This window comes from Carcharhinus amblyrhynchos, chromosome 15 (assembly GCF_965287045.1).
Source record: "Carcharhinus amblyrhynchos chromosome 15, sCarAmb.v2.hapA, whole genome shotgun sequence".
Lineage (NCBI taxonomy): Eukaryota > Metazoa > Chordata > Chondrichthyes > Carcharhiniformes > Carcharhinidae > Carcharhinus > Carcharhinus amblyrhynchos.
In genome coordinates, this window is record NC_137338.1 from 4719034 (window position 1) to 4743615 (window position 24582).

Here is a 24582-nt window from a genome sequence, read left to right on the forward strand (position 1 = left end):
CAATCACCTCATCTGGCAGTGCATTCCAGGCCCCCACCAGCCTCTGTAAAAAAACTTCCCCCGCACATCTTGACTGAACATTTCCCCTCTGACCTTGAACTTGTGTCCATTTGTAATTGTCATTTCTACCCTGGGAAAAAGCTTCCAACTGTTCACCCTATCTATACTCGCCAACTTTAAGGGCATTCAAATGGTCAGTGGATAGGCATATGGATAACATTGGAATAGTTTAGGTTAGAGGGTCATTAGATTGGTTCCACTGGTCGGCGCAACATCGAGGGCCGAAGGGCCTGTACTGCGCTGTAATGTTCTATACCCCTCAATTTTATAAACTTCTATCAGGTCACTCCTTAGCCTCCATCTTTCCAAGGAGAACAATCCCAGTTTATTCAATCTCTCCTCTTGGCTAATACCCTCCATGCCAGGCAACATCCTGGTAAATCTTTTCCGTGCTCCCTCCAAAGCCTCCATGTCCTTTGGGTAGTGTGGTGGCCAGGATTGGACACGGTATTCCAAGTGTAATGCTGCACACTCATCCAGGCAAGAGGACAGTATTCTATAATACTCCTGGTTCGTGCCTTGCGGATGGCTGACAGGCTTTGGGGAGTCAGTTTCTCATCACAAAACCTGTGGCCTCGCTTTTCTAGCCACACTTTTTATACGGCTAGTCCAGTTCGGTTTCTGCTCAGTAAAAACCCCCAAGGATGCCGACAGTGTCATATATAGAAACGTAGCCTCTGGCTCACCTAGAAAAGAAACACTGAGCTGGCACGTAGTTCAGCTGGGCGTGAGTTTTAGGGAGCTTAGAGTTTCGAATTTCCAAGGACCTTTGTTACCTTCTGATAACAAAATAGTCATTTTCGGAGAAAGGAAGATTACCGAGCTCCCTGGTTTGAGATATCTTTGAAAAACCTTCCTGGAAATCTCGTGTTTATGATGAACGGGAGCCAGAATTTGAAGACCGTTCAGTGATTGGCCGTGTCTTTATTCCATGTATTTGACATGTGCAATGATGACAGAGTGATGCGTGGGGCGGGGAGAGGGGGGAGGGGTAGGGTGTCAGACTCCTGACCCAATTACAAAAGGGATAACTGGATCAACGGTCAGGAAAATGAAAACCTTTCTCATTCTCGGTGCCTTGCTCACAGGAGCAAGTCCATACGTCTTTCAGAAATGCGAACTTGCCAAACTTTTGCTGGACAATGGATTGGATGGATATCGTGGCTACAGTCTGGAAAACTGTGAGTCTCACGTTCTCTGTACGAGTAGATTGTAGCTGAAGATCCTCGCCTCTAACCTTGACATTTCTTAATGCCATTGCCTCATTCAGTTTTCTAGGCAACTTCTGTAGTTTAACTTCAGCGTTTTACTTAGTAATTTCACTGTTTGATATGGAGCTGAGGCAAACTGTCTTGTGTAGTGTTCAATTCTTCCTGTTTGATGGTGTAAGTCTGCTTACTATTGATGAGAACTGCACTTGATTAGTGAAGCCTGGGTGTGGAGTGAGAGCAAAGTAAATAAACTGTAGAAGTTCATCGAATTATAAAATCCCTACAGTGCAGAAGGAGGCCATTTGGCCCATTGAGTCTGCGCTGACCACAATCCCACCCAGGCCCATAACTCCACATATTACCCTGCTAATCCCCTGGCCCTAGGGTCAATTTAGTAGGGATTTAGTGACTGAGGGAGTCAAGTTTTTACGTGGTTTCATGTGGATGTCAATCAAGGCCGGCTGCTTTGTCCTGAATGAAGTTGAGCTGCTTCTTTGCACATCTTTGGACTGTGGGAGGAAACCGGAGCACCTGGAGGAAACCCACGCAGACACTGGGAGAATGTGCAAACTCCACACAGACAGTGACCCAAGCCTGGAATCGAACCCAGGGTCCTGGCACTGTGAGGCAGCAGTGCTAACCACTGTGCCACTGCCCCAAAGTTGCTGAAACCAAAGGGCTCTAAATGTGAAGCACGCTTATTTCAAAAAGAAAACTGCAAATCAAATTACTACACACAAGAACAAAGAACGAAGAACAGTAGAGCACAGGAAACAGGCCCTTCGGCCCTCCAAGCCTGTGCCTCTCATTCGTCCAACTAGACCATTCATTTGTACCCCTCCATTCCCAGGCCGCTCTTGTGCCTATCCAGGTAAGTCTTAAACGATGCCAGCGTGTCTGCCTCCACCACCCTACTTGGCAGCGCATTTCAGGCCCCCACCACCCTCTGTGTAAAAAACGTCCCTCTGATATCGGAGTTATACCTCACCCCTCTCACCTTGGGCCCGTGACCCCTCGTGATCGCCACCTCCGACCTGGGAAAAGGCTTCCCACTATTCACCCTATCAATACCCTTCATAATTTTATACACCTCTATCGGGTCTCCCCTCATTCTCCGTCTTTCCAGGGAGAACAACCCCAGTCTACCCAATCTCTCCTCATAGCTAAGACCCTCCATACCAGGCAACACCCTGGTAAACAAAGAAACAGATGTGCTGTTTCTACAGATCTTGAAGGCCGAGACTATCACAGTGTTTCCAACACAAAACCTCATTTTTCCATGGTCATTGTTAACAAACCTATGGGTGGAATTTGGCATCCCGCCCACCACGGGAATTATAACAGGCAGGAACGGACCATGCAAAGGTCCGTTGATCTAGGGTGGGATTCTCTGGTCTGGGGGTGAGCGTGGCCTGAAAATCTGCCCCAAAGTCTCTGACTGTATAAGAGGAAAGTGCATTGCTTTTGACTCCATGTTATTCATGTCTGTGGAATGTATTGTATTCGAATCAGTCCTGCCCCAGCATCTACCTTTTTCGGATTATTACGAAGAGAGATTGTAAATGTAGCTGACCCAGGCTGAGGAGAGCCTTGACATGGGGAGGGTATGTGAGGCAGTGTGATGGGTAGGGGAGAGGGGGTGTCAGAGGACATGTCTAACACGAGGGTGCGATTTGCCTTCATTTTTAGGGTTATGTTTGGTTCAATATGAAAGCAATTACAACACAAGAGTAATTGGACGCAACAGGAGAGGTGGAAAGACTCTGTCGTCAGACTACGGAATCTTCCAGATCAACAGCATCAGGTGGTGCAGTGATGGTCAGAATCAGAAATCAAAAAAGTCACGAAATGGGTGTAAGAAGAGCTGTAAAGGTAAATAATTCAGCAGATCATTAAAACACTGCACATGATACCCGAGATTGGTCTGAATCTCCACCTGGAGTAGATGGAGGGAGGGAAGGTCATTATTCTTTTTCCCCACTGGATTCTTTTCCCATGCTTTATGGTCTTGGTGTGGACTAGCGACTTTTGGAAATAAATACAAACTCCCATTTTGCAACTCAAAGAAGTAAGCCATAGATTTAATGCTTAAAACAAACGTTTTTACTGTACAAGAATTGGTGAACACAAAACTTAACATTTAATCTTTAAACCTGAAAATCCCAACAAGGCATTCCCTGTGCTATTTTTCTTTCCACCCAAGAGTCCCCCTAAATTTCACAGGGTCCTGAGGTTTGTCCAGGGCCAAATCAAGGTGTGCCACAGCTCTCAGGAATTCAAAGCTGTTCTTGTGTCACTGAATTGTATCCTGCTTCTTAATCAGAGTGTTTTGGGTTCAAGTCCCCTCTGATGAACTGAATGCAAAAATCCAAAGCAGTACTGATGGAGTGCTGCCTTGTGGATCCTATGTTAAGGCCAGACCCTATATGTCTCTCAGATGTGTGCAAAAATGGCACAGTGGCACAGTGGATAGCACTGACATCTCACACAGTACCAGGAAACTGGGTTTGATCCCACCCCTGGGTGTCTGTGCAGAATCTGCAAGTTCTCCCCATGTCTGCATGGGTTTCCTTCGGGTGCACTGGTTTTCTCCTATGGTCCAAAAATATGTATGTTAGGTGGATTGGCCATGCTAAACTGCCTCTTAGTGGCTCAAGACTTTTAAAAAATGTCAAAGTTTATTTGTTAGTGTCGCAAGCAGACTTACATTAACACTGCAGTGAAGTTACTGCAAAAATTATCGAGTTACCGCACTCCAGCGCCTATTCGGGTTAACTGAGGGAGAACTTGCTGGTTAGGAGCATGGCCAATGCACCTATTCGGCTTGTCTTTTGGAAGGTGTGTAGATTAGTGGAATGAGCAAGGTAAATACTTGGGGCTACGGGAATAGGGCCTGTGTGCAATACTCTGTCAGAGAGCTGGTGCAGATTCAATGGGCCAAATGGCCCTTTCAGCACTGTAGTGATTCTATGACCATGACTAAGAATGCTCTCATACAAATTTGAAATAGAAGATGAGCTATGTCTTGTGTCAACATCACAAAGAGATTATCTGGCCATTGTTGCATTGCCGTTTAAGTTTGCTGTGCGTAGATTGGCTGCTATGGTTGTTGCATTGCAACGGAAACTACACTCCAAAAAGTATTTCATTTACTGTGAAATGCTCTGGGAGAACCTAAGGTTGTGAGAGGTTCTATATAATTGCAAGTTCTGCCTTTCATTTCCTAGTGTCAGGGGCCACTAAGGACCAAGGAAATTTGGCATGTTAGCCACAATCTCACTGTTTACAGATGCACCATAGAAAGCATTCTTTCTGGTTATATCACAGCTTGGTACGGGCTCCTGCTCTGCCCAAAACCGCGAGGAACTACAAAAGGTCGAGAATGTAGCCCAATCCATCACGCAAACCAACCTCCCATCCATTGACTCTGTCTACACTTCCCGCTGCCTCGGCAAAGCAGCCAGCATAATTAAGGACCCCACACACCCCGGACATTCTCTCTTCTACCTTCTTCCATTGGGAAAAAGATACAAAAGTCTGAAGTCACGTAACAACCGACTCAAGAACAGCTTCTTCCCTGTTGCTCAGGCTTTTGAATGGACCTACCTTGCATTATGTTGATCTTCCTTTACGTTACCTAGCTACGTCTATAATCTTACATTCTGCACTCTCTCATTTCTTTCTCTATGAACGGTGTGCTATGTCTGTATAATGCGCAAGAAACGATACTTTTCACTGCATGTTAATACATGTGACAATAATAAATCAAATCAAATCACACTGTCTGAGTGGTATCCAGTCCAGCAGTCTGTACATTTCCTAATTGAGAACTCAGTTATTAACTGGTGTTGGCTCTTTTTTTGTCTATATGAATCATAGAAACTATGGAATAACACAAGACTGAGTGCACTCACCCTATCCATGCCTCTCATGATCTTATCCACCTCCATAAGATCACCCCTCAGTCTCCTACATTCTAATGAGAAAATCCTAACCTGTCCAATCTCTCCCTACAACTCAGTCCCCTTGAGTCCTGGCAACATCCTTGTAAATCTCTTCTACACTCTCTCCAGTTTAATAACATCTTTCCTACAGCTACCCGACCACGAAGAAGGCTCTCGAGTATTCGGAATCTTCCCTTTACCTGCTAAATGGGAAGGGCCTTCAGTTTGAATACGAGAAACCTCAAGAAATCTTGGTGACACGTCCGATCATGTGTGAGCCAAGTGAAGGGATGGAGAAGGGTACAGCTCTGTAGCGCCAGCTGGTGGAGAGGAGAAGAACAGAGCATCAGATTCACACAGCTTGCTGCATATTCCAGAATCAAACAGTCATGAGAAACCAAAGCGAGAAAGATGTGTGCAGATTGTCGAAAATTAAATGGGAGACCAGTTGCTGCAGCAGGAAAAGAAGCATCTGAGAGGAAATTAATGGTTGGCAAAAATGTAGCAGTGGTGCAGGTGAGACACGCTTCTCAAAATCAACGGTAAAGGTGTATCGATCTCAAGATTGTTCAGTGAATGATTTGAGTGTTGGTGAAGGAAGCTATTGGAGATTCCGGATGTTCTGTGTCAAAGAGCGAAAATTTCTCTTACTCTTTTTGGAGAGGATTCTTCGAGACAGGATTTACTCCCACTTCGAAATAAGTGGATGTTTCAGCGAGAGGTTACATGGTTTTGTGAAGGGGAGGTCGTGTCTCAATAACTTGATCCAGTTTTTCGAGGAAGTGACGAAAATAATTGATGAAAGTAGGACAGCGGATGTTGTCTAATGGACTTCAATAAAGCCTTTGACAAGGCCCCTCATGGCAAACTGGTATAGAAGGTGACGTCACATGGGATCAGAGGTGAACTGGCAAGGTGGATACAGAACTGGCTCAGCCATAGAAGACAGAGCGTAGCTGTGGAAGGGTGTGTTTCTGAATGGAGGGCTGTGACAAGTGGCATTCCTCAGGGATCAGTGCTGGGACCTTTGCTGTTTGCAATATATATAAATGATTTGCAGGAAACTATAACTGGCTTGATTAGTAAGTTTGCAAACAACACAAAGGTTGGTGGAATCGTGAATAGCGATGAGGACCATCAGAGGATACAGCAGGATATAGATCAGTTGGAGACTTGGGGGGACAGATGGCAGATGGATTTAATGCAGACAAATGTGAGGTAATGCATTTTGGAAGGTCTAATACATAGAACATAGAACATAGAACATTACAGCGCAGAACAGGCCCTTCGGCCCACGATGTTGCGCCGACCAGCTTTTAAAAAAAACAACACTAACCCACTAATCTAAACCAATCCCATTTCGTCCATAAACCTATCCACAGATCTCTTAAACGCCCCCAAACTAGGCGCATTTACAACTGCAGCTGGCAGGGCATTCCAGTCCCTCACCACCCTCTGGGTAAAGAACCTACCCCTGACATCAGTCCTATAACTACCCCCCCTTAATTTAAAGCCGTGCCCCCTCGTGCTAGATTTCTCCATCCTAGGAAAAAGGCTATCACTATCCACCCTGTCTAAACCTCTAATCATCTTATATGTTTCAATAAGGTCCCCTCTTAGCCGCCTTCTTTCCAGCGAAAACAACCCCAAATCTCTCAGTCTCTCCTCGTAGGACCTCCCCTCCATACCAGGCAACATCCTGGTAAACCTCCTCTGCACCCTCTCCAAAGCCTCTACATCCTTCCTGTAATGTGGGGACCAGAACTGCACACAATACTCCAAGTGCGGCCGCACCAGAGTTGTGTACAGTTGCATCATGACGCTGCGACTCCTAAATTCAATCCCCCTACCAATAAACGCCAAGACACCGTATGCCTTCTTAACAACCTTATCTACTTGATTCCCAACTTTCAGGGATCTATGTACACATACACCTAGATCCCTCTGCTCCTCCACACTATTCAAAGTCCTCCCGTTAGCCCTATACTCAACACATCTGTTATTCCTACCGAAATGAATTACCTCACACTTCTCCACATTAAACTCCATCCGCCACCTCGCGGCCCAGCTCTGCAACCTTTCTAAGTCACCCTGCAAACTATGACACCCTTCCTCACAATCTACCACACCTCCGACTTTGGTGTCATCAGCAAACTTACTAATCCACCCAACTATACCCTCATCCAGATCATTAATAAAAATTACAAACAGCAGTGGCCCCAAAACAGATCCCTGAGGCACACCACTCGTAACCGAACTCCATGACGAATATTTACCATCAACCACCACCCTCTGTCTCCTATCTGCTAGCCAATTCCTGATCCAATTACCTAGATCACCCCCAATCCCATACATCTGCATTTTCTGCAGAAGCCTACCATGGTGAACCTTATCAAACGCCTTACTAAAATCCATATACACCACGTCAACTGCCTTACCCCCATCCACCTCTTTGGTCACTTTCTCAAAGAACTCGATAAGGTTAGTAAGGCACGACCTACCCGCTACAAAACCATGCAGACTGTCTCTAATCAATTCATTACTCTCCAAATAACTATAAATCCTGTCTCTAATAATCCTTTCCAAAACCTTACCCACCACAGAAGTAAGACTCACCGGTCTATAATTCCCAGGGAAGTCTCTGCTCCCCTTCTTAAACAATGGGACAACATTTGCTGTCCTCCAATCTTCCGGTACTATACCAGAGACCAACGACGACCTGAAGATCAGAGCCAGAGGCTCTGCAATCACCTCTCTTGCCTCCCAGAGAATCCTAGGGTAAATCCCATCCGGACCAGGGGACTTATCTATTTTCAAATCCTCTAAAATATCCAGCACATCCCCCGTATCAACTGCAATACTATCTATTTTACACCCCTGCACCCCAGTCTCCTCCTCAGCTACATTCATGTCCCCTTGCGTGAACACCGAAGAGAAATATTGGTTCAACACCTCTCCAATCTCCTCCGGTTCCACACACAACTTCCCTCTACTGTCTGTAACTGGCCCTAATCTTGCCCTAACCAACCTTCTGTTCTTGACATACCTGTAAAACGCCTTAGGATTCTCCTTAATCCTATCAGCCAAAGTCATCTCATGTCCTCTTTTAGCCCTTCTTAACTCCCTCTTCAACTCCCTCCTAGCCAATCTAAAACTTTCTAATGCACTACCTGAGCCCTCAAGCCTCATCCGAACATAAGCCTCCTTTTTCTTCCTAACCAACGAATCAACTTTTTTAGTGCACCACGGTTCCCTGGGCCTACCAAATCCTCCTTGCCTGACAGGGATATACCTAACACAGACCCGCAGTAGCTGCTCCTTGAAAAATCTCCACATCTCGGACGTTCCCAGTCCCTGTAATCTCCTAGTCCAACCAATGCTTCCTAATTCTCTCCTAATAGCCTCATAATTACCCTTCCCCCAGCTGAAACTACTGACCCGAGGTTCATGCCTATCCCTTTCCATCACTAAGGTGAACGTAATCGAATTGTGGTCACTATCCCCAAAATGCACACCAACTTCCAAGTCTAGCACCTGGTCTGGCTCATTACCCAGCACCAAATCCAATATAGCCTCACCTCTAGTTGGCCTATCTACATACTGAGTCAAAAAACCTTCCTGCACACTTTGAACAAAAACTGACCCCTCTAACGAGCTAGAGCTATAGCAATTCCAATCAACATGAGTAAAGTTAAAGTCCCCACAGGTAAGAAATATACAGTAAATGGCAGAACTCTTAAGAGTATTGATAGGCAGAGGGAACCGGGCATACAGGTACACAGATCACTGAAAGTGGCAATGCAGGTGGAGAAGGTAGTCAAGAAGGCATACGGCATGCTTGGCTTCACCAGCCGAGGCATTGAGTTTAAAAATTTGCAAGTTATGTTGCAGCTTTATAGTACCTTAGTTAGGCTGCATTTGGAATATAGTGTTCAAATCCGGTCGCCACACTACCAGAAGGATGTGGAGGCTTTGGGGAAGGTACAGAAAAGATTTACCAGGATGTTGCCTGGTATGGAGGGCATTAGCTATGAGGAGAGGTTGCAGAAACTTGGTTTGTTCTCATTGGAACGATGGAGGTTGAGGGGAGACCTGATAGAAGTCTACAAGATTATGAGAGGCTTGGACAGAGTGGATAGTCAGAAGCTTTTTCCCATGGTGGAAGAGTCAATTATTTGGGAAGATAGGTTTAAGATGCGAGGGGCAAGGTTTAAAGGAAATGTACGAGACAAATGTTTTACACAGAGGGTAGTGGATGCCTGGAACTGCTGCCAGAGGAGATAATGGAAGCAGATATGATAGGGGTGTCTGGATGAATACATGAATAGGATGAGAATAGAGGGATATGGTCACTGGAAGGATAGGGGTTTTAGTTCAGTTAGGCAGCATTGTCGGTGCAGGCTTGGAGGGCCGAAGGGCCTGTTCCCGTGCTGTAATTTCCTTTGTCCTCTGTTCTAAATCTTTCCTGAACTTTTTCAAGAATAATAATATGCTTTCTATAATAGGATGAACAGAATTGCACACAGTATTTCCAAGTATGGCCTTACCAATGTCTTGTATAATTTCAACAAGATGTCTCAACTTCTATATTCAATGTTCTGACCAATGAAATGAAGCATGCCAATTGCCTTCTTCACCACCCTGTCCACCTGTGACTCCACTTTCAAGGAGCTATGAACCTGGTCACTTAGACCTCTTGGTCCTGTAACTCTCCCCAACATCCTACCATTAACTGAGTAAGTCCTGCCCTGATTCAATCTACCAAAATGCACTACTTCACATTTATCTAAATTAAACTCCATCTGCCATTCATCAGCCCAATTGATCAAGTTTCTTGGTGTAGGATTAACTTCAGAAGTAATTTTGAAGTTACAATGGGAATTATTTCACAATGAACTATTGGAGGAATAGATTTCATCCTAGGTAATGATGTGGCTTATAGACACTGTAAGGAGATGATATCTGTATTCTAACAGGCAGTTAGTTGATCTTACCAAATTTTTGAAAACTACAGTGGAGAAATATGAGACACATTTTGCAGATAACAAGCAAGTGAAGGACAAACCTGATTAACGAGAAAATCAACTTTCACATGTGAAAGAGGAGATTGCGAATGAAAAAAGACAACTGATGAAAGCAATTGAGAATCAATCAGGGAAAGTGGAATATTTGACTAAGGACTTGAACTGGAAACAATTAATCAGGGAATTAAGACAGAAAGGATATATTAAGATAGCTGAGGTTAAGAGGACAGAGACCAAGGTTTGTTTGAAAGAGATCAGTGAGGAATGAACAAAGGGCTCTGAGTTAAACAGACAATTGCACCAACTGGTTTCAATGTGGGCCAGCAGACTCAGATGTAAATCAAACATCTGATGTCATTTTAATATAGTCTGGCAATTGAGAATTAAAACAATTAAAACAAGATCAAGAAATGCTGAAAAGTGAATCCTCGACTAGGTTCACTGTTAAAAGTGGAGCAGAAGTTTTGTTTAAAAGGGTCACTTGTAAAACCTGGATTGGATTTCAGAATGCAAATTGGCAGCACAGTGGTTAGTACTGCTGCCTCACAGCACCAGAGAGCTGAGTTTGATTCTGGCCTTGTGTCACTGTCTATGTAGGAGTTTGTATGCTCTCCTTGTGCTTGTATAGGTTTCCTCTGGGTGCTCTGGCTTCCTCCCACACTCCAAGTATATGCAGGTGGGGTGGATTAGGTTAGGGGATAGGGCCTGGGTGGGATGCTCTGTCAAAGAGTCAGTGCAGATTCAATGGGCCAAATGGCCTCCTTCTGCACTTCTATGGAAATTACTAAGGGAAAGCATTTGATGAGAAAAGATTTTACAGCATGTTTTTGGGAGTGATGTTTTGAGACTCTCATGTCACAATCATCAGGGAGGATTCTGATGTGAAATCCACAGATAGTCACTTGGGTTCAGAGTGGACAATGTATTTAACCACAGTCATCTTGTGTGCTTAAAAGGGAGTCTATGTCTCTTTAACATTTTAAGAAAAACTTGAACAGGTATATGGGTGAGAGGGGTGTGGAGGGATATGGTCCAGGTGCCGGTCAGTGGGACTAGGTAGAAGAATGGTTCAGCATAGTCAAGAAGGGCGAAAAGACTTATTTCTGTGCTGTAATGCTCTATGGAGACCGTGAAATCTTAAGATATACTTTGTAATAGTCTTTGCAAACCTGAATGGAGAAGTGGCAGATGGACTTCAACCCAGATAAGTGTCTGGTGATTCATTCTGGCAGGTCAAATAGGATGACAGGTTATAATATTAAGGGTAAGATGCTTGGCAGTGTGGAAGATCGGAAGGATCTTAGAACCTGGGTTCATAGAACACTCAAAGCAGCTTCACAGGTAGAGGCTGTGGTTAAGAAGTTGATTTGTATTCATCAATCGAGGAATTGAGTTTAGGAGTCAGGAGATAATGCTGCAGCTGTATATGATCCTGGTCAGACCCCACTTGAAGAACATAGGACCTGCCCTGCCATTCAATAAGATCATGGCTGATCTGAAGTGGATCAGTTCCACTTTCCCGCTTTCTCCCCATAACCCTTAATTCTCTTGTCTATCAGAAACCTATCTACCTGTGACTTAAATATATTTAGCGAGGTAGCCTCCACCACTTCAACAGGCAGGGAATTCCAGAGATTCACCACCCTTTGAGTGAAGGAGTTCCTCCTCAACTCTGATCTAAACTGCGCCCGCCCCCGCCCCTTATCTTGAGGCTGTGCCCTCTAGTCCTGCTATCCTTTCCAAGCGGGAAGAATCTCTCTCGAAGGGCCAGATGGCCTACTCCTGCTCCTATTTCTTATGTTCTTATGTTCTTATGTTCTATCCCTCCCTTTCGTTATCTTATACGTGTCTATAAGATCCCCCCTCATCCTTCTAACCTCCTGTGTACTGTGCTCAGTTGTGGTTGCCTCATTACAGAAAGGATGTGGAAGCCATAGTAAGGGTACAGAGGAGATTTATAAGGATGTTGCCTGGATTAGGTGGCATGCCTTATGATGATAGGTTGAGGGAGCTCGGTCTTTTCTCCTTGGAGAGACGAAGGATGAGGGGTGACCTGGTAGGGGTGTATAAGATGTTGAGAGGTATTGATCGAGTGGGTTCTCAGAGGCTATTTCCCAGGGCTGAAATGGCTGCTCCTAAAGGACACAGGTTTAAGGTACTGGGGAGTAGGTACAGAGGAGATGTCAGGGGTAAGTTTTTCACTCAGAGGGTGGTGGGTGAGTGGAATCGGCTGCTGGCAGTGGTGTTGGAGGTGGATTCGATAGGGTCTTTTAAGAGACTTTTAGATAAGTACATGGAACTTAGTAAGATAGAAGGGTATAGGTAAGACTAGTAGGTAGGGACATGTTCGGTGCAACTTTGTGGGCCGAAGGGTCTGTTTGTTTTTTTATGTTTTTCTATGTTTCTATGTAATCTGCATTATTCTTAAAATTTGTGTGTATTTATTAAGCTAAGGGGGGAAGGTAAAGGAGTACTGCATCATAATCCAATTGCTTCATGTTTAATAATTTTCTTATTAAAACTAATTAGGATTTTTACAGTAAATTCATTGCAGTGTTAACATAAGCCTACTTGTGAGTAATAAATAAAATTTAACTTGACTTTTAATTAGTGGTCCTATGACTCTGTTCCTTCAAGTTTAATTAGAACGCAGTAAAACGTATTGTCTTTTGAGCTGGGGTTCCATTCTGGGATCTTCCCAGTTATAACACCAACTGGGTGTTATAGGGATACATAATTGTTCTTGGACACAGGCGCTGTATATTGGAGAGATATTTGACTGTGTGATACTTCACCTGATCCTCAGTTAGGCTGTTAATTTCTGCAGGGATTCTCTTGCTCACTTGTGCTTTGGCATAATTGACGGAAATCCTGTTTGCAAACTTAATCAATGCCAAGAATGTGCATGGAGAATTTCCATGGGCAATGCATACATATCAGGTTTTGGAGATGTGCTCCCTCATTGTAGCTCAAAGGTGGAGAATGTGAGTCAGTGTTGAATTGTGGCTTTACTGCACTGATTTGATTTATTATTGTCACATATATTAACATACAGTGAAAAGTATTGTTTCTTGCAAGCATACTATTCATAGAGAAGGAAAGGAGAGGGTGCAGAATGTAGTCAGTCATAACTAGGGTATAGAGAAAGATCAACTTAATGCAAGGTAAGCCCATTCAAAAGTCTGTCAGCAGCAGGGAAGAAGCTGTTCTTGAGTCGGTTGGTACGTGACCTCAGACTTTTGTATCTTTTTCTCTCACCCACTTTGATTCCCATGGCAGGCTGGATGGTAAAATTCCGGCCGTATCTCCTTCCCAAAGAAAGAAGGTGGAAGAGAGAATGTCCAGGCTGTGTGGGGTCCTTAATTATGCTGGCTGCTTTGCTGAGGTAGCGGGAAGTGTAGACAGAGTCGATGGAGGGGAGGCTGGTTTGTGTAATGGATTGGCTACATTCTTGCAGTCTTGGGCAGAGCAGGAGCCCATACCAAGCTGTGATACAACCAGAAAGAATGCTTTCTATGGTGCATCTGTAAATGTTGGTGAGAGTCGTAGCTGACATGCCAAATTTTCTTAGTCTTCTGAGAAAGTAAAGGCATTGGTGGACTTTCTTAACTCTCGCGTTAATTGGTTAATGTGGGATAAGTGACACCACTTACTGAGACTTACCCAAAACAACATGTTTTAGTAATTTTGGAAACAGTATGGCTGGAATTTTACCATCCAGCCTGCCACGGGCACCAAAGTGGGTGAGAGATGATGCATGGAAAGCTGACCTCAGGTGGGACGAGTGAGGCCAGAAAATCCCACCTTAAAGCTCAGACTTTTACTGACCTAAACCTTTCAATTCAATTTGGGCACTGTAGGACCACAATTACCCTCATGTAGATCATGTCGAGAATAAAGAAGAATATTTCTGTTACTGGACTAAAGTCCCTTCAAGATGATGACCAGATGAATAGTGGGTTAAAATCATTCACTAATCAAAAGCACATTGTGAAAACTCTACATGTTTAACATTGGCAGACAATACACCTTCATTGAATTCTTAACTATGTCAAGGTAACGAATAAATGCAACATGCTTCTGAGCTGGTTACAGTGTTGAACATTAACCAGACGATTCATGGTGAGTACTCAAAAACTGCCGTTATTTCTTGTGCGCAAGGAGAACAGACACAGTCACACAGTGGTCTCACTAGTTCAGTTACTAGTAGGATCTGTTTTGGGGCCACTGCTGTTTGTCATTTTTATAAATGACCTAGATGAGGCTGTAGAAGGATGGGTTAGTAAATTTGCGGATGACACCAAAGTCGGAGGAGTTATAGACAGTGAGGATGGATGTTACAGTTTGCAGAGGGACATAGATAAGCTGCAGAGCTGGGCTGAGAAGTGGCAAATGGAGTTTAATGGGGAAAAGTGTGAGGTGATTCACTTTGGAAGGAGTAACAGGATTACAGAGTATTGGGCTAATGGAAAGACTCTTGGTAATGTGGATGAGCAGAGAGATCTCGGTGTACATGTGCATAGATCCCTAAAAGTTGGCACCTTGGTCGATAGGGTTGTTAAGAAGGCGTACAGTGTGTTAGCTTTTATTGGTAGAGGGATTGAGTTTCAGAGCCATGAGATCATGTTGTAGCTGTACAAAACTCTGGTGCAGCCGCACTTGGAGTATTACGTCCAGTTCTGGTCGCCGCGTTATAAGAAAGATGTAGAGGCATTGGAAAGGGTGCAGAGGAGATTTACCAGGATGTTGCCTGGTATGGTGGGAAGGTCTTATGAGGAAAGGCTGAGGGACTTGAGGTTATTTTCATTAGAGAGAAGGTGGTTAAGAGGTGACCTAATTGAGGCATATAAGTTGATCAGAGGATTAGATAGGGCAGACAGTGAGAGCCTTTTTCCTCGGATGGTGATGGCTAACACAAGGGGACGTAGCTTTAAACTGAGGGGTGATAAATATAGGACAGATGTTAGAGGTAGGTTCTTTACTCAGAGGGTAGTAAGGGCGTGGAATGCCCTGCCTGCAGCTGTAGTGGACTCGCCAACTTTAAGGGCATTCAAATGGTCAGTGGATAGGCATATGGATAACATTGGAATAGTTTAGGTTAGACGGTCATTAGATTGGTTCCACTGATCGGTGCAACATCGAGGGCCGAAGGGCCTGTACTGCGCTGTAATGTTCTATGATGTTCGAACCAGATTGTCAAACAGTTTCAATTACAGCATTCTGCAGCCAATACACACCAGTTAAAACAACAATAGCATTACAGTTGGTGTGTACTTTCAATCAATATAATTCAGCATCTTTGCAATCCTCAATTTGCATATTTATCACTATACCCACAGATGTACAGAATCCTTGACACTTCATCAAACAATGTTCAGTAAACATCCTATTTACTCTAACCAGTGAGTCTCAATACTTGTATTTGATCATGCAGACACGCACCGGTCACCTGCTAACAGCTGACTCCAACATCCACGATGGCAATTTGTTCCAAATATTGTCTCTCTTGCTTGTTAAAGGGGGCATTCATTGAGATAATTGGACTAATCCATTGTCTCACAGGGATATGCAGACCCACTCCTGTGACGAAAAACACCAGACATGATCAATGACAGACCCAGCAAAATCAGGTTTCCTTCTGGGTATCAGGAGCTAAGGACAATTTGGTAACCAGGTTTTGTCTGCCATCTCCTCCTTGATGTGGAGATGTTGGCGTCGGACTGGGGTAAACACAGTAAGAAGTCTCTCAACACCAGGTTAAAGTCCAACAGGTTTATTTAACCTAGTGTTGTGAGACTTCTTACTGTGATCTCCTGTTTGAGCCAGGAATGAGTTACAGTTTTATTGGTGCTGTCAGATCTCCAGCACTTCATTAAAGCAATTGTTTCCCATATCTATAGAATCCATACACTCCCTACAGGCCATTCAGCCCATTGAGGTTGCACTGACAATGATCCCAATCAGGCCCTGTCCCTGTAACCCCCTATATGCCAAGCAGGGTGCAACCCCTGCACTGCCAAGCAGGGTGGTGGAGGTGAACACGCTGGGATCATTTAAGACTTACCTGGATAGTCACATAAGCAGACTGGGAATGGAGGGATACAGAAGAATGGTCTCGTTGGACCAATGAGTGGCGCAGACTTGGAGGGCTGACAATATTCGGAACGAGTTGCCATCGTGGATGTTGGAGTCAGCTGTTAGCAGGTGACCGGTGCGTGTCTGCATGATCAAATACAAGTATTGAGACTCACTGGTTAGAGTAAATAAGGATGTTTACTGAACATTGTCTGCTGAAGTGTCAAGGATTCTGTACATCTTTGTTCTTTATATTTACACTGCTAATCCCCAGATCATTCCATAATAGGTTATTGTCCTATTTACATTGGGAGGGTGATAATATGATGCCACTTAGAGTGGAATTTTAAGAGAAAAATTCTGAGAGTGGAATTTTAGATGAAAGATTCTAAGTGTTTAGCTGGTGTGAAAATGGGAGAGTTGCAGATGCATTTTTTTGCGTGAGTTTTTACTCTCAATCTTATGCACATAGTGCATGAAAAAATGGGCTAGGCTGCTTCTAGCTACTCGAAGCAGTGGACTGGGCTTAATTCACCAGCCAGCCTAATCAGGCAGCAGGGGGAGCTATTATGCATGTGCAGACCTCTGTAGCTGCACATGCGCAATTCCAATGGCAGAGGCCTGACAGAGAGAGGCAGAGAGAGAGAGAGAGAGAGAGACAGAGATGTCAGGCCTCTGCTGTTGCAGCTAGTTTCAACACAGCACCACCCTTCCGTAATTGTAGGGACCCATGGCCAATTGCGAGCCGCACACTGCCTGAAAATATAGCCCCACCCTGCCCACCCCTGCTCAACACTGATCACAGGCAGAGAGTACAGTGAGATCCCGCCCCCCCCGCCCCCACCAATCACAATGTAGAGTGCGCAACACGACTCTCTTTGCCCTCAGCGCCCCCCCCCCACCCCCAACCCTGGCATCGGGGAAGGGCTCAATGGTCTCTAGTTCTCTGGTCCTACCAATAAGGGCAACACGATTGTTCCCCTATTCATGGGGATCAGGTGTTTTCCTCGCCAGCGAGAATGTCTCCCAGAGACGCCATAAAGGCAAGTGAGCCCAGACGATTGAGCCCCCGATGGGCTGAACAGATGCAGAGCCCCACATAAATACACTGGAATCATTTATTCAGTCTCTGGCTGGGAGTGGGCGAGAGGCTACCCCTGCTGGAAATCCGGTGCCAGGACAATCGTGAAAGTAAAATAATGGCTTTAGTCTTTGGTAAGAATTAATCTTCAATGTCACTGTCCCAACCATTAGGTAGAGTTGGTCACCCAAACCAAAGTTCACACAGAGATGTGAGAGAGCAGAGTCAAACTGAGAGAAATAGAAGGAGAGAGTCAGATAGAAAGTGAGAGACCCATCGCATTCCTACAGTGTAGAACGAGGCCATTTGGCCCATTGAGGCTGTGCCGGCTCTCCGGAAGAGCAACCCATCCAGGCCCTCCCCTCCATCCCTATAACCCTGCATATTCACCACAGCCCCTCCATAAAACCTACACACCTTGGGAGAATAAAGGGTTGTTTAGCATGGCCAATCCACCTAACCCGCACATGTTTGGAGTGTGGGAGGAAACCGGAGCACCTAGAGGAAACCCACGCAGACATGGGGAGAATATGCAGACTCCACACAGTGAGTGGCCCATGCCGGGAATCGAACCTGAGCCCCTGGCTCTGTGAGGCAGCAGTGCTAACCACTGTGAAATGATTTGTTCCTTTCATTATTTCTTGTGCCATCATCATATTTTTGTTAGACAATGTATCAGTGCTTTGAAAAAGCATTTCTTATATGTAAATTATTCTGAATCAATTGATTATATCTGCTTTATCTGTGATTACAGTAAAAATAAATATAGCCCATAGAATCTTCGCAGTTCAGAAGGGGACCATTCGGCCCATTGAGTCTGCACTGAACCTCTGACAGAGCATCTTACCCAGGTCCAACTCCCTCCCTATTCCCGCAACCCCACACTTGTCCCATGAGTAATTTCTGCTAACCTAGACACCTTGGGGCATCAAGGGGCAATTTAGCATGGCCAATCCACCAAACCTGCACATCTTTGGACTGTGGGAAGAAACTGGAGTACCTGGAGGAAACCCACGCAGACACGGGGAGAACATGCAAACTCCACACAGACAATCACCTAAGCCGTGAATCAAACCGGGGCCCCTGGCCCTGTGAGGTAGCAGTGCTAATCTTTAACTATGACTCCTGCATGGCCAACTGGTGATGGGGGCTTCATAATATCAGAGATGCCCTGTCATGTGATTCAGTGACAAGGCTGAATCATTCTCACTGGCCAGTCATCATGTGACCATATTGGTTTGGCTACCAAGTAACCACATCCAGATTTTCAATGGCTTTTGGTGCTGCCATTGGGAGTGGGAAATTTGGTCCGATGACAGACAGGAGTCCCTGAAGAGGAATCCATTTAACTTGGACGACATGGTGGCAGAGTGGTTAGCACTGCTGCCTCACAACGCCAGTGACCTGGGTTCGCTTCCCGCCTTGGGTGACTGTCTGTGTGGAGTTTGCACATTCTCCCCATGTCTGCGTGGGTTTCCTCCCACATTCCAAAGATGTGCAGATTAGGTGGATTATGGGAAATGTGAGGGTTAAGGGAATAGGGTGGGGGGAGAGGGCCTGGGGAAGATAGCCTGTCAGACAGCCAGCACAGGCTTGATGGGCTGAATGGCCTCTTTAGCACTGCAGGAATTTTATGATTCATTCTGTGATAATTTCAGACTGAATGGTATTAAGCAAAAATTTATAAGCACGAGGGGAAAACTGTTTAAATAAATTCAGATAGTCCAATCCACTTCCTTGTCACAATTTGTAAGAAAGTTATTTTGAATATCTGTTCGTCAGGTTGAGATTCATGCCACTGTGAGCAATCCCCTCAGCTCAGCTTAGCTCTCTCCGATACGGCAACTTTATATCTCAGAAAAGTTTTCAACACCAGTGAATAAAGTGAAGAAGTCAAATATTTCCAGAGATTAAGTATTTAGGAGTCCCGGAAATCTGGACCCCAACCACATTTCTCAAACCATCTTTGCCAAATTAATAACGTTCAGTCACAAATATCAGTACACACTTCACATTTCAACGTTCAGTGAATTGATTTTAATGCCGATGTGTTCTCCTTTGTAGATTTTATCGATGATAACATCTTGGATGACATTCAATGTGTGAAAAAGATTGTGAAACCCCAAGGGATGAATGCCTGGTACGTTCAAACATTTTCCTCCCTTGCTTCTAGCTGTCTCTAAACATTATTTCTATTTCATTATAGAATCTTACAGCGCAGGGGAGGCCACTCAGCCCATAGAGTCAGCACTGACACATTGGAAACACCTGAGCTCCCACCTAATCCCATCTGCCAGTACTTGGCCCATAGCCCTGAATGTTATGATGTACCAAGTGTTCATCCAGATACTTTTTAATGGATGTGAGGCATCCCACCTTTACCACCCTCCCAGGCAGTGCATTCCCGACCGTCACCACCCTCTGGGTAAAATAGGTTTTCAGAATATAAGAGCTAGGAGCAGGAGTAGGCCATCTGGCCCCTCGAGCCCGCTCCGCCATTCAATAAGGTCATGGCTGATCTCTTCGTGGATTTGGTTCCACTTACCCACCCGCTCGCCATAACCCTTAATTCCTTTAACTGCTCAAAAATTTGGGGTGTGATCAGAAGACGGACTGGTAAGGTCACTGTGGCTGGGGTTAATGTGGACCTTCTCCAGGAGCTTTCTTGTTGCGATCTCCCCACTCTGTGTGGCTCAGGATTAGGGAGCCGGGATGCTGAGTTGACCGGAGGGTACCTGAGATGCTCTCCAAGGTTGTGTTGAGTTGGGTATTGGCAAGACTGGTATGGGATGAGTTGCACCACACTGGTGCACAGTACTCAGGACAATGGCAAGAGCTGAGGTCCTTAAGGTTTGAGCACCCGAGCAAGTTTGCTGAGGAAATTGTTTCATGTTTTGATCTTGCAGTCTTGCTTACACGCTTTTTGACTGTTGGCTGTCAGTCAAGAGTAAGACCAAGATAAACGGGATGTTGTTCGTGATTTAGCCTCTTGCGATTCAGGGAGATGTTGAGTTCTGTGTTGGCACTGGCATTACGGAGGTGGAATATACTTTTTTATTGCTATTGGGTTGAGGCTCCATGTCTTACAGTAACTGTCTAGTTTCGCAATGTCATTGTTTAGTGTTATCTCTAGTTTAAAAATGTCAGGGCCTGAGAACCACAGCAGATCGCAGTAACTCAGAAGAAATCCCGAGACAAGGTTGGAAGTGGATCATTAATATCGAGATTGAAAAGCGTTGGGGCTAAAACAGATTCCTAAGAGTTATATCCTCCCAATCAGAATAAAGTGGGGAGGAACTCATTGTGCAATGGCCTTTCACACTCACTCTCTTGGTTCACAATTTGTGAATGCCTCCCTGGCCACATCATTGATTTTCGTAGAAGAAGAATCACAGAATCCCTACAGTGCAGAAGGAGGCTCTTTGGCCCATCAAGTCTACACCAACTCTTTGGCAGAGCATCTTACCCAAGCCCTACCCCTGTAAATCCACATATTTGCCCTGCTAATTCCCCTAAGTTGCGCATCTTGGGACACTAAAGATGGAATTTCCAGCCGCACTCACCCTGAAACCGGAAAATCCTGCCTGAGGTCAACAGACCTTTCCATGTCCACCCCTTGCTCGATATGATTCTCATGATGGGTGGGATGGGAACATTTACCCCCCCAGCATTAATTTCCCATGACCAATTCATCTAACGCGCACATCCTTGGACTGTGGGAGGAAACCGGAGCACTTGGAGGAAACCCACAGAAACACAGGGAGAATGTACAAACTCCGCACAGAGAGTGGCCCAAGGCCGAAATTGAACCTGGGTCCCTGGTGTTGTGTGGCAGTAGTGCTAACCACTGTGCCACCGTGCTGCCTCTAAACCATTTATATCGTGAACCACTCCTCGTTCAATTCTATCTGGGAGATGTGGACAACACTAGGATGGGCGGTGAATCTCCAAGACCAGTAAAGAAACCCAAAACAGAAGCTGAAAATGCTGGGAAATGTTCATTGGGCCAGGCAGCAGTGAGAAGAGGAACAGAGTTAACATTCCAGGTGGATGATTCTTCACAAAACCATGAATGTTTGTACGGACTTTCATTGGTCATTGCCAGAGTTTAGCACTGTTTTTTTCCCTTTTGCAGGTATGGTTGGAAGAAAAGATGCCAGAACAGAAACCTTAACAATTTTCTGGATGGCTGCGACCTGTAAAGCAGGAAAGAGTCCGTTCATTGGAACCACTTGGTGCACCCAAACTCAGCATGCGTTTGTTAAAAGCCCAGTAAACGTGTGATTGGCTAACCTACATTTTCCGCAGATATTAAATCCGTAAAGTTATGTAACCACTTCCCATTGCATTTGATCAGTGAACAATTGGGATCCATTCACCATCTTGAGGAACTAGTTTATTCCACTGATGGAAATGGTGTTTTCCCTTGCAGACTTGTCTACATGTGATACCATGCCAGTGTGATAAGCTAGCCCTATAGAGCATTGAGATTTAGATCACTAAGGTCTCTGCTTCAGTTTTTCCAAACTTGCTTCGCTTACTGAGTTGCTTCAAGGTGTCTGATATTAACAAATGGTAGTATTTCGGTGAGCTACAGCCTAATAACTTCCATACTTTCCACCTCTGTTCACTATCCAGTGATCACTGCTATTGAAACACAGCATGGTGGCACAGTGGTTAGCACTGCTGCTTCACAGCACCAGGGACCCAGGTTCCATTCCCGGCTTGGGTCACTGTCTATGTGGCGTTTGCACATTCTATCCGTGTCTGCCTGGGTTTCCTTTGAGTGCTCTGGTTTCCTCCCACTGCCTGAAAGACGTGCTGGTTAGATACATTGGCCATGCTAAATTCTCCCTCAGTGTAGCTGAACAGGCGCCAGATTGTGGCGACTAGGGGATTTTCATGGTAACTTCATTGCAGTGTGAATGTAAGTATACTTGTGACTAATAAATAAACTTTAACAACTAATTAACAACATCTGTGCATTAGCAAGGTAAATTTTCTTGGGTGTTCATCTATGTCAACATTAAATTTGTGAAGAAACCCCTGGTAAGCCATATAATAAAAGTTCAACCAATTTTCAATCACAGGATTAAGTGAAATACTGGAAATTATTCGCCTAGCCATGTATCCAATGAGTTTTCCGGACTTTAATATGTTGTCAAAGCCCAGTGACTGTGACTGAGCGGGAAGAATGATCACTTTTCCCCTCACACTGGGAAACATACAGACTGACCCAAGCTTCAATAGAGGAAAGGATAAAGTTGTCATTCTTACTGAGAAAGCTGCCTCAGATTGGGTATGATTTGTAAATGAAGAGCACTTCCGTCCTCTTGGAATCATAAAAGGTTTACAGCAAAATAGAAAGGCCACGTGGCCCATTGTGTCTGCACTGGATGAAAATCAAGCCACCCAACTTATTCCCACTTCCCATCATTTGGTCGATAGCCCTATTGAGGTTCTTATCCAGATATCTTTTAAATGAGTTGAGGGTTTCTGCATTTTCAGGCAGTGAGTTCCAGACAAACATAACCCCCGGGAGAAAATCTTTTCCTCATCTCCCCTTGAATCTTTCTGTCAATCACTTTAGTCTAAATCCGCTAGTCACTGACTTCTCTGCTGAAGTAAGTAGAATCTTCCCATACTCTGTATCCAGACTCCTCACAATATTATACATCACAATCAAACCTCCCCTCTGTCCCAAGGAGAACAATCCCTGTCTATCCAATCTTTCCTCATTGCTGTAATATACCAGTTCCGGCAACATCTTCATAAATCTCCTCTGTACTCTCTCTAATGGAATTACATCCTTTTCTGTAAGTACTTAAGTTTGTGTCCTAACTCGTGTCTATATTATTCCAGCAAACCTCCCCGCTTTGACATTCTATGCCTCAGCTAATAAAGAAAAGGAATCCATATCTCTTCTTAACACCTTATGGACTTGCCCTGCTATTGTCAGGGATTAGTGGATGTTCATTGCAAGGTCGCTCACTCCTTCTACTTCTCGTGCCATTCTCCCGTTTATTGTGCACTCCTTTGAGTGGTTTGGCCTCTCCAACTGCATCACTTCACACTCCTCTGGGTTGAATTCCATTTGCCACTTGTCTGCCTACCCAACCACTCCATTGATATTTTCATGCAGTCTACAGCAATACCTCCCCTTGAGATAGTTAACAACAGAGTACAGAGCAGGGAAGCTCAGCAAGATCATATCATACTCAAGTTGTTTCCACGTTTGGCAAATAACATCAGCTGCAAAACAAAACCTCCCTAATCATATACACATTCGTGCAACAGCAGTTAGAGTGAATGCAATCTGTACAACAGTGTGGATCTATTAGAATCCGATACCAACAACAAACCTTCTTCAACAGAGCAGTGAGAGGCTGCTATGATAGTCATCAAGATTACCCAGCTTGTGGGTAATTCCTATCAATGCTTAAAATTTATTTTATCATGCAGTACGTAGTAAATCCAAAAATGATTTCTATTCTTTAACGCCTCCAGGCAGTTATCTTACAGTTGGACACAGTCAATAAACAAGATCAAGAAATATCTGACCTTAGGATTTTTGTTACACACACTCCAAATTGTTCTATTCTCCAGTATCTGATGTTGTCACCAGTGCTAATGATTAAAAATATTCACATTTCAATGCTGTTTACTCATACATCACAACATATTACATTGTTGTTACAGACAATGACTACAACTCAAAACATTCTTTCTGGTTGTATCACAGCTTGGTAAGGGCTCCTGTTCTGCCCAAGACTACAAGGAACTACAAAAGTTGTGAATGTAACCCAGTCCATCACGCAAACCAGCCTCCCAGCCATTGACTCTGTCTACACTCCCCACTGCCTCGGAAAAGTAGCCAGAATAATTAAGACCCCACGCGCCCCAGACACTCTCTCTTCCACCTTCTTCCATCAAGAAAAAGATACCAAAGTCTGAGCACACGTACCAACCGATTCAAGAACAGCTTCTACCCTGCTACCATTAGACTTTGAATGGACCTACCTCACATTACGTTGATCTTTCTCTATACCCTAGCTATGACTGTAACACTACATTCTGCACTCTCACCTTTCCTTCTCTATGTATGGTATGCTTTCTTTGTATACTGCGCAAGAAACAATATTTTTCATTGTATACTAACACATGTGACAATAATAAATCAAATCATG

The 24582-nt window shown here is 44.5% G+C and overlaps 1 protein-coding gene across 1 annotated transcript; it reads left to right on the forward strand.

The window, feature by feature from the left end:
- Positions 1 to 1111: 1111 nt before the first annotated feature.
- Positions 1112 to 21627, forward strand: LOC145352900 (lysozyme C-1-like). Its single transcript, XM_080203200.1, has 4 exons — positions 1112 to 1241; positions 2961 to 3143; positions 19460 to 19535; positions 21531 to 21627. Exons 1-4 carry the CDS (start codon positions 1112 to 1114, stop codon positions 21595 to 21597), a joined length of 456 nt encoding a protein of 151 aa, XP_080059326.1. The 3' UTR covers positions 21598 to 21627.
- The last annotated feature ends 2955 nt before the right edge of the window (positions 21628 to 24582 follow it).

Excerpts from the sequence above, each read along its gene's own strand:
- LOC145352900 (XM_080203200.1), top strand. The coding sequence starts at position 1,112 with ATGAAAACCTTTCTCATTCTCGGTGCCTTGCTCACAGGAGCAAGTCCA. Across the intron at positions 1,242-2,960 it reads TGGCTACAGTCTGGAAAACT|GGTTATGTTTGGTTCAATAT; the intron begins GTGAGTCTCACG and ends CTTCATTTTTAG. Across the intron at positions 3,144-19,459 it reads GTGTAAGAAGAGCTGTAAAG|ATTTTATCGATGATAACATC; the intron begins GTAAATAATTCA and ends TCTCCTTTGTAG.